General features: G+C 40.5%; 2 protein-coding genes across 2 annotated transcripts in view; both read right to left on the bottom strand.

The window, feature by feature from the left end:
• Window positions 1-535: 535 nt before the first annotated feature.
• her3 (hairy-related 3) lies at window positions 536-1,774 on the bottom strand. The gene is given in 5 exon segments (XM_008413517.2): window positions 536-1,141; window positions 1,234-1,315; window positions 1,407-1,502; window positions 1,583-1,646; window positions 1,648-1,774. Coding segments are annotated over 5 exon segments (876 nt in total). The 5' UTR covers window positions 1,767-1,774; the 3' UTR covers window positions 536-626.
• A 7,197-nt stretch (window positions 1,775-8,971) lies between these two features.
• Window positions 8,972-10,538, bottom strand: part of LOC103467279 (taste receptor type 1 member 1) — a 4,201-nt gene continuing 2,634 nt past the window's right edge. The window contains exons 5-6 of the mRNA XM_008413518.1: window positions 10,099-10,219; window positions 8,972-9,900 (exon numbers count right to left, since the gene is read on the bottom strand). Coding sequence (XP_008411740.1) covers window positions 8,972-9,900; window positions 10,099-10,219 — 1,050 coding nt within the window. The remainder of the gene's footprint in view (window positions 9,901-10,098; window positions 10,220-10,538) is intronic.

Genomic DNA, 10,538 nt, shown 5'->3' with positions numbered 1-10,538 from the left:
GGGAAAACATCATCGGCGCGCCGCCCCCTCCAGACGGGGTTTTGGCGCCCCCTCTGGTGCTGCGCCCCTATGCGTTGCATACCCTGCATACCCACTTTTTGCGCCACTGCAGTGAACGACACATTTTAGCTGCGACTCTCAAAATAGGCTCCTGCCAAAAGGTCAAATAGGTGTATTACTATTTCAGAAACTTTTTTATGTTTTAATCACAAATCAGTTCTCTTTTTTGTTTGTTTCTTTTCGGAGAAGTACAACAAGCAGGAAAGCAAATTTAATGATTATTTTGAATTTAAAGTAATTAGGAATTGGACACAATTTAACTGACTTTAGGTGTCTTTTAGGTGATAAATTACAGTTACATAAAGTTTTTTTTTGTTTTCTCCTTTTTAAGCTTTTTTTTCACGATAAACTAAAAACAGCCTAATCACAAATAAATAAATAAATAAATTGATGTTTGGTCAAAGTTGCACCATTTTTCTCCCCTTTTATTTCCAAGTTCCATGAACAACTCAGTCAATATTTCGACAGTTTTATTAATAAAATAATACATAAGTGAACTTAATAACACAGTGGTGAAAGTCTACAGTGCAATGATAAACATTCAGTGAGCGAGTTTCCCATCAGCTTCACCAGGGCCGCCACACATGGCGCTCCGCGTTCCCAGCGTCAAGCCGCGGACTGGCGCACTCAGGGTTCCGGTGACGGCTGCTTTGCGTTTCCATGCTTCCCGTGGGAGCTTTCTGCGCAAAAACACGCGTCTGTTTGGCATCAGATAACTTGTTCGTGTCTTCCATGGCTAAAGTAGAGGCCGTGTGAGCCGTTCGGGGTTTCGGTATTACAGATCTGGTCGGGTTCCTCTCTCCTTCGTGTCCATTTGCGCTCGGCAGCCGAAGCCTCTCCGCCTCCTCCTTCTCCTTCTCCTCCTTCTCCTCCGCCGCCTCAGGTTGGCTCGGGTCGCTGTCCGTGGTGCTGGACGCTTCACTTCTCCGCCAAGAGCGACACAGCTTGTTAGACAGTTGCGACATCATCCAGCGCTCACTCCCGTTCAGGTGATCAGCCAGCAGCAGGTACTGGTTGACGTTTGCCAGGCAGTTCCGGAAGCCCAGCTGGTAATCAGGAAACTCAGAAACACCGGCGGAAACTGCAGCAAATTATCGAGGGGGGGGGGGAGATAAATAACTTAAAGAAACACGTGTTGCTGCTTTAATGACTCAGGTTAAGTTAGCAACTCACTGCTCTGAATCTTTTGGAGGTTCCTCAGATGTTTCACCGTGAGCTCTAAGATGTCGGCTTTCTCCAGCTTGCGCTTTCGAATCTGAGAAAACAGTTTGATAGAAACCATCACGTTTGGATCACTCGGGTAAAGTTACATGTTTTAAAAGTCCAGACACGTCGTCCGCACTCACACTGCTGCTGTAGTAGCTCTCCAGGAGCGACTTCAGCTCGTCCAGACACTGGTTTATCCGCGCTCTTCGCTTCTTCTCCATGAGAGGTTTTGAAACCTGTAAAAAGGTCAGGCTTAGGTTCATTTCTTTTCTCTCTCCCCTCCTCCCCCCTCAAATGAGTTTCGTTATATCTGTACCTTGCTTCCGGGTTTGCCCTTTTCACCACATTCTGATGTTGCCACCATTCTTTTTGGTTCTTTTTAGTCCAGATTTTGATTTACTCTGCTTGAAGTTAATTTCTGTCCCTCTCCGCTGCCCTGAGCGGAGAACCCGTGGAAGCTTTTTATAGGAGCACCCACTTAACATGTCAATACAAACCATCCCGCCTGTCTCCTGCGCTCAAATGAACATCAATGGCGTCATTCACCAACCACCAACCACCACTGCAGACCAACACAAGAACAACAAGTATTTCAAAAACTGCTTTAATTTAAAGGCATTGTCTATATTTAACTTTATTGTTTTTTTTTCCCTCGGTCTGAGTGTGTTTTGTTAGAATTGTATATGATACATAAAAACATACGACAGATAAGCTAAAGAATTAACATTAAAGCCTTTTTAAATTCACAAATGAAGATCTCAAATTGTATTCAGCTTCCCAAAGTCAATAATTTGTGGAACTGCTTTGTGCTGCATTCACAACTATAGGATATTCCAACGCTGAACTTCCAGAAACTGATTTTATTTTGTTTGACGCGCTGAAAAAAAAAAGAAAACCTTATCGCCACAGCATGATGCTGCCACCACCACATTTCATAATGAGGGTGATAGGCCATGTGCAGTTTAGGTTTTCCACCACAAATAGTGCTTTGCAATTTTAACACTTAGGTTCACTGTTAGTATTAATAAAGCAGAGAGCCTTTACGTCTTTTCAAGCTGCAGGTCATCTTGTGACTTTTTTTCAAACAAGGCATTGGTGCCTTCTGTCTTTAATGTTTTTTTATTTTTATTAATGTTTGTGGACCACATGACTCTTCGCGTCTTATGCAAGATTCAGTATTTTTGCACATAATTGCGGAGAATTGTATCCAGCAAGTTGTACAAACTAATGGAAAACTAACACAAACATTTACTCACACGAGTAAAGCCCAAGTTTATACAGCAATTTGGGTCTGTCAAACAGATTTGGTAGCAAAAGCGGTCTACAAATCTAGCAGGCAGATTGAAAGTCGGTCTACTGTATGTTTGTCTGCACACGTCCAAAAATCAACGTGTGAGGGCGCGAGAAAAAAGAAGAAAAAAAAAAAAAACAGAGAAGCGCAAAAATGATTTAAAAAAATAACCATAACGGGTTGCTCTTGGTGTGCAGAGAGGGAAGTGTTGACTCTTGCATTCAGGCTTTTATGTGTGAGTTTCACGCCACCTGGTTCAAGGCAGCACCGTGATAATTCCCCACCATGTCCACACAAGATTCTGATTTTCTGGTGCGCGCTGATTGTAATAAAAAAAAAAAAAACATTTCTGCATTCGAAGAATGTTATCAGTCAAACTGTTTTGCTTTACACCAAACAGTAGAAACAACAACAAAAAAAAGCCAAAAAAAAAACAAAAAACAAAACAAATACAACACCTGCTTAAGTTGGAAAGTGAAATGTGAACTTTACGGACGTTTTCTGATTTCTTTGGGACTTTTCGGATTCTTTTGGCTTTTGTGCGTCAGCAGTGTTTTGTCTTCGTGGCATGCGGGTTCGGTGAGGCACCGAGGAGAATTGCGGGCCGCCCCCTCGTCCTTAGACTCTCGCCTCCCGATTTGCCACACTGCTCTCTGAAAAGGGTTAACTCTTGGGAAAGCCGTGCCATTTGAAACAATGCGCTGACTTCAGGCTCAAGGAGGCTCAGTGCGCGTCCTGCGTGCGCACACACAAGACGGCATAGAAATACTTAAATGTGTCTTAGATTAGTTTATATATATATATGCCTTCTTATTTGCAGTGCCAAAGTTTAGAGTCGTGCTGCCAGTGGTCTCGTAGGGGCTTAAGGAGCTAACCAAATGAAGTTGTCTTAAGCACATTGTCGAAGAACGTTTTATTTTGATTCGGCTTTAATTTCCGGCTAGACTACACTGTAAAAGTTGCATTTGGATGTATTGAATATCAGTCATTCAGAATCGCGTTCAACAGTAGCTATATTATAATGTCATCATATTTAGATAACAAATCACTGCTAAATGTTTTAAAAGAGGCACAAAGCCACAACCTGCACATCAGCCCTTAATCATAAACCACTTCTTACTTCTTACCCAAGTTAAAGGAGATCGGTTTACTCGGTTTATGGGGTCAAAGACGTTCCTCTCCATGCAGCATGAATAGATTCGTAGGAGTTTCTGTATATTTAAAACCAACAGTTTTCAGGCTAGAACATTTGTATTTACACATGGGACTCGACAGATCGAAGCTTCAATCAAATCATTTAGAAACTTTTAGACTCCAACTGATGCATGGGGTTGTAGGCCTTTTTTTTATTTTTTATTTTTTTAAATAAATACTAATTGAATAAAAACCGAGAAATTGCCTGCCAAGACTGTGACGCTATAACCTTAGTATGAAATCTGTTCTGGATGCTCTGGTCTAAGTAGCCTTTCTGGTGGCTTTTGTCCCGGCGTTGCGGCACATAATCATCGTTTTCACGCCTGTTTTTTCCACGCACAGCACCGTGGAGAGTTGATTTTGACATGCAGTCCTAAAAGCAGTTGTCGCCTCTTTTATTTTTTCCACCTCCTATTTTTTGCACCCTTAATGATAGGCTTCACCTCTGATTACTCGCCTTGATTTAAATTAGTGTTGGGTAACTATTAGTGAACGTTTCTGAAGCGTGCCCTGTGGCAGATGACTGCAGGACGCTGAAAAAAAAAAGAAAAAATTCTTGCAGTTCTTCCACATGGTGTTGCGCCACATCTACAGATAAGAAAAGCGCAGCAAGAAACGTGTGCGTCAAATGGAGACAATAATGCGAGTGTCATTAAATGACACGCTAGGTGTATGTTTATCAAAAGGGATCGGACCTCTTCTCCCACTGTCACTTTTCAGCCGCGGGTCATTCATTAACCCGATCGGACCTTTGTCATGGATTCCCGCCGGAGGAGACGCGACAAAACCGCTGCAATAATTGGACTATTGGGGAACTTGTTAACAACAATTAGTGCGGCAATTATGCAATTACTGCAATAAACTGCTTCCCCCGCTGAAAAGAAATTGACGCATCTGCAAGTCAATGGCTACAGGCTAATGACGGTGCAAAGGTTTTAGCAGAAAGCCAACGTGGCTCTTTACATCAGGGTTTGGCAGGTTTTCCAACCCAAAGGGCAACATTTATCCTTGCTTCCCTCAACACAGAATTTGCATTAAATGTCCTCGACAACGTATTTTACTTTATATATGAAATAAAATATCTGGAAATCGCTTCGGTCGGGCGGATGGATAAACGGATGAAGAAAATGTCAAGTCCAAATATTTTCCCCTATACATCTTACTCTATATTTATTTAAATCTGGAAAATACTTACCTGGCATACAATAAAACATCGGGTTTTATCCAAAGCTATGTCTTTAATAAAAAAGAACAATGGTCATTTTTAAATTCTCGTTTAAACGCGTTGTCCATTTATTGGAAGCCATTTTTAGGCCACATCAATTAGCAGCATTCTATTCTCCAAAAACAAAAACAAAAACAAAACTTAAAAAAATATATTTATTCACCAAGTATTTTATAAAGGTTTTATCTTATTACATGCTTGCAAGACACTGGTAAAATATACTCCAACTTTGGGTCATAATTTGGCTCACGGAGAGCGGAGCAAATCGATGAGCCGCCTTCCATTGAGCTGAACTCGAGGTGTGACCAAACCCTCATTGTGTACACCAGGGCGTCAGTACAAAAAGAGAGAGAGAGAAAAAGAGAGAGAGAGAGAGAGAGAGCAGGTACATAAACAGGTGGACTGGGAGAAAAAAAAACCCTAAAAATATTTGGAGGATTTCAGAAGAAGCCACGCGACGGACGTGTTGGCGAAACTCTGATCAAACATCATATAGAAAAAAAAATAGCGTCATGAATTTCTATAGACTGCTCCCCGGGTTATTTAAAGACTTCTTATTTTGGAGTGGCGACACAAAGGCCGCTGTTCTCCTGTGTGCGCCGGGGTTAGCGCATGAAAGGAGCAGAGGCCGCACATTAACATCGCTTAAGGTTTTTTTCTCAAGGGCCGAAATGAACTGACCAGGAAAGTAACTTTATAACTGCGCTGGAGGATGAAGCCCTTTGTTGGCCTCTGAAATGAAAGACACAAGAGCTTGACTAAAGGAGTTGGCCATTGTTAAAGACTGAAGCACATGGGCATTGATGCGTCTTGAATTGCAAAACATCTGCCATTTACTCTGAGGGAGTAGAGCAGGATTTGAATGAGAATGCCAGAGCAGATTTTGGCGCACTGCGTCCAGTCGCGCGTAAGGCGACAGCCACAAGAGCAACGTTTGATTTTAAGTAACAGCATAATGATGAAATTACTTTATCTTTTAGCTTTACGGCGCGATGTCTTCTGAATTTAGGCTGTAATGATGTATGGCTAAAGAACAGCACTGGCCAAACATTTAACTCTGGGTGTCATAATTACGAAAGTCACGTGTTTTATCTGTTTAGTTTAAATTTGTGGTTCATAGAAATAATTACCAATGATGTTTCTTAGCTGATGATTATAGGAATGTAATGAAGGGACACAATATATCAGTTCTAGAGCACATAATTACATAATTGTTTAGAAATGCATGGCAATATTGGTGTACTTAATGTTTTTCTTTTTAGGTTTTGCTTAAGAAAAGCGGAAAAAACGGAAATATATTTTATACTTCAGCAATCGGTGGAAAATAAAAGCTCAGAGTGCATTGTAACAAAACTGTCCAGTGTCATTTGTTACTGATCCATGTCTGTTGAATTAAAGTAAGACTATTTTATGCCAAAGCTTCGACCAGCAAACGCAAATCGCCGTGTCTTAAAGTGCTTTTTTTTCCTGGTCCTTTCCCAGGGCTTTCCTCTTTATCTGGTCAAAAGTGGAAAACAGAAAGCTACAAGTGAAAAGCCGCGGGGCGTTCCCGCGATTTTCCTCGCTCGATATTTCCTATTAGAAGAAAAATATATACTGCATCAGCAAAAACGGGGGGAAAAAAAGCAAAACAAAATGAAGAACAACATTTATTAAACATATAAATTACCCGTGGCTGCAGCAGTTCTCAAAGCCAACACGTTTATTTTAAATACACTTCAATCTTAGATTAGATACTGGAGGTGATTTTTATATTAAATGCTAGACAATTATAAATATTAGAATCACAGTACAGTAAATAGTTGGATTTTTTTTGTCCAATGTAAGCTGTCAAAATGTTACACAGTGGGGAGACTTTCTAAGATGATAGAAATGAAATAAATATGGTCACCAACTAAACATTTCTCCGCTTGATGTTTAGAAGACTAACATTGCCATGTAGATTGTGTCAATCTAAACTGGTTCTAATCGAGGCACCATCGTGTGTGGCTAAAGTAACTCTGAAATTGGTATGAAATTGTCAATTTGTAGGTGTCAGCGTCCCGCTCTCTAAGAAAAGTGCCATATGCCATGTTAAGTGGCACTTTTTTACCAATTCGTTCCTAGTTTCACGGTCCGTCCTCCCATTTTTCCCCCTTGCCTGGAAGCTGAAAAGCCGCAACAAAATGGCAATTTACCCACCAGGACTGCGCCCCCCATGTGCCCCCTGCGGCAAGCCTCTTCCGTTTCACTTGGAGGGGCAACCCTTCCACCCCCAGTCCAACCGAGCATCCCGGCGTGAAGCTTTCACTTTTTNGGGGGGGGGGGGGGATAAAGAGCAATAGGTTGCCTCAGCTCAGCACTTTATTTTAAAACCAGTGCTGAGTAAACCCGGGAACAGGAAACACACAGTGTTTATCTTTATACAAATTAAATTAAGAGATTATAAATAAAAAACAGATACATGGACTTAGTTTGAAGGGGCTTATCTCTGACATCCAGCTTCATATTGACTGAAAAGGTGAGGGCCACCAAGCGAAGTTTACGGCTGGTTAGTGCCCCCTGCTGGCCTGACTTCTGTTTGACACGTAAGTCAATTTCTTCAAGGTTAAATAACCTATTGCTAATAATTAGTCATATTCTGAAAATAGTTGATATAAGTTACTGAACAAATGATTATTATCAGTATTGAAATTCTCTAGAACTCATCACACTGGTATTTTCATAAGTTAAAAAGGGGAAATTATAACGTACCCCAGCTGAAAGCCTCATAAAACTTTGGCCAGACTCTGGAAAGGGTGGATGTTGACCTTTGGTAAATAAGTTTCCTCTTAGTGGTTCCCTCTGAGGCATCCTTGTTGGTGTATCACTGTGGCTTTTTCTTCTAATGAAGCATCTCGACCAGCCAGACTGCACAACTCAAATCAATATTTCCTGTGATCGAGGCAACAAATGCCTCCAGATGACATTTGATGTGAATTGACAGCAAATTGAATTGATTTGCATTGATCCAAATTAGAATATTTACCTGCACTGAATTACTTTAATTAGATTTTAATTACATTTATGCAACTTTCATTCAAATGGAAACAGTTTCCCGTTTTAGAAATATAATGAAAAAAAAAAAGCAATGCAAGAGAGGAAAAATAATGAATGTCAGCAAATATACAATAATGTTGGCTTTGGCTGCTGTACTGGCTCTGCAAAATATTTGTGCTATCTAGAAGCAAAATATTGGTTTCCATAGTCACCTCATAATTTCTCAGGATGAAATATTTAAAGGTTTTATAAGATTGAATGGGCTTCCTCAGACATAACTTTTCAGCACTGAACATTATATCATCCATCTTTGATTGTTCTCTGCTATAATCAAGGTAAAATTGTGCATAAGTGAACCACATGACTGAATTGTAAAGAAATGGACTGGAATCAACAAAAAAATATTGATTTGGACTCTAAAGATGAATTTGACCAGTTCGTCTTGTAAAGTGCCCTGAGGTGGAATTTGTTGTAATCTGGCTCCAAATAAATAACTACAAATGTAAAAAAATAATGTACTTATTATTGAACTTTATTTTCGTAAACAAAACAAGAAAATCAACTCTCTCTCCCTCCCTCTCTCTCTCACACACACACACACGTACACCCCCCCCACCCCCACACACACACACACACACGGAAGGATGGTTGTTTAGCCTGCTGCATTAAAGTGGCGCCCTCATGTGGTTAGAATAGAAGTCAGTCTCAAATAGAAAATATTATCCAACTCGTTCTGGTATTAAGGAATATAAATTTTTCTAAATAATGCCATTTTATAGCACAATAGAGTAACTATGTCACCTTCAGTTGTTGTAAAAAATACTGTATATATCAAACATACATTTAAAGAAAGCTGACTTTGCAATTTGATATGTTGAAATTGATCAGATTCCAGAATTTCTCAAACATACCTGCAGGGTTGCGTTGACTCATTCATGCACAGATGCAATTGGCACTGTAATGCTTAATCAGAGCGTCTACTTGCTGATTGTTTTGGTGTAGTTCTGTATGAGACATTGAAAGTATTGCGGTGTGTTTTTGTGGGACTGAAAAATAATGATGTAACATTTTGGCAGAAAATAAAACAGCAAGAACGAGTAGAGGCTGCAGAGCACTGCGAGAGCATTCAGAGACTGGATGAACTTTCCGTGGTAGAGCATATAAATGGTAACAAACAAGATCCAGGTGAGGATCAGCAGCAGCAGGCAGAAGGTTATGGCTTTGGCTTCGTTGTAATTCTTTGGAAGGTCTTTTCCCATGTAGGAGAAAATGAAGCAGAGGCAGCTCAATAGGCAGAGTACAACAAGAGAAAAGGAGGTTGCTTCTAGATTCACAGAACAGAAGAGCACAATTTGGTCGTGGTGCCAGGATGTTTCGTTGTAAGGTCTGGGAGAATCGTGGGCAAAGCTAACAATGAGTAGCAGGGCCTGAGCTGTGAATGCTCCAGTGACGAGCAGCCATTGGCCGTGATATTTAGTCCACCATCTTTGGAGTTTGGGGAACTTGGCAGCTATTTTGAAAATGCAAACAATCTGAAAAGAGCGCACAACAAAACATGCCAGACAAACTGTGAAGAACAATAGAAAGGGAACGTATCTTAAGATGCACGAAGCATTTGTGGGTTTGCCGAAATAAAAGAACACACTGACACTGCACACAGCGAGGCAGCCTAAAATCAGGAAGCACATCGGTCCTCCAGCAGATCTGACAACAGGCGTGTTGTAGTTGAAGGCGAAGAGAACAGATATGGCTACCGTGAGGCCCATTAAGATGGAGGCTCCAACCATGATCAGCACCGCCCCCATGTCTGTGAACGATATGAACTCCACCAGCCGCAGGTTGCATGACGTACTTCCTTCATTAGACCACTCTGTGTCCTTACAGCTGATGCAGTTGTAGGGATCCTCTAAAAATTGAGACATAAACAAGTTAAAATCCCCTTCAATTAAATAACTGACTCAGTTGAGGAGCACTAGCTGGTATAAAATCTTTTTCATTATTGACGATTTTCTTACAATGCGGTTATAACCGACATATGTTTATTGAAAACAACCAAAATGTTAAAAATTAAATAATAATTTTAATAACACACCCTCATACGTACCTGTAACATTGATGTATGTTTCATTTGGACAGATTTCACAGGTAAAGCAGCATCTGTGGATGTAATTTTGCTTTCTTGCATATCCGTCAGGACACTCTTGGTTGCAAAGAGAAGTAGGAACCTGTTTAAGGAACAACAAACACACAGAAAATCAGCACACACAACTTTCATAAAGCTTTCAAAGCAGTTTGTCAAAATGTTTAGTTTATGTTTTTAAGTTGGCATCTGAGAATAGTAATTAGAAAAATCTTCACTCTGTTCAGCAAGTTTATTTAGCTTCCAGTGAATACTTTAATGTTTAGCTGACTTAATGAACAGCTTGGTTCTCAATGATTGCTGCTTTAACCATCCATCCATCCATCCATCCATCCATCCATCCATCCATCCATCCATCCATCCATCCATCCATCCATCCATCCATCCATCCATCCATCCATCCA

This window comes from Poecilia reticulata, linkage group LG7 (genome assembly GCF_000633615.1).
Source record: "Poecilia reticulata strain Guanapo linkage group LG7, Guppy_female_1.0+MT, whole genome shotgun sequence".
Taxonomy (NCBI): domain Eukaryota; kingdom Metazoa; phylum Chordata; class Actinopteri; order Cyprinodontiformes; family Poeciliidae; genus Poecilia; species Poecilia reticulata.
This window is presented reverse-complemented; position numbering and strand designations above follow the sequence as displayed.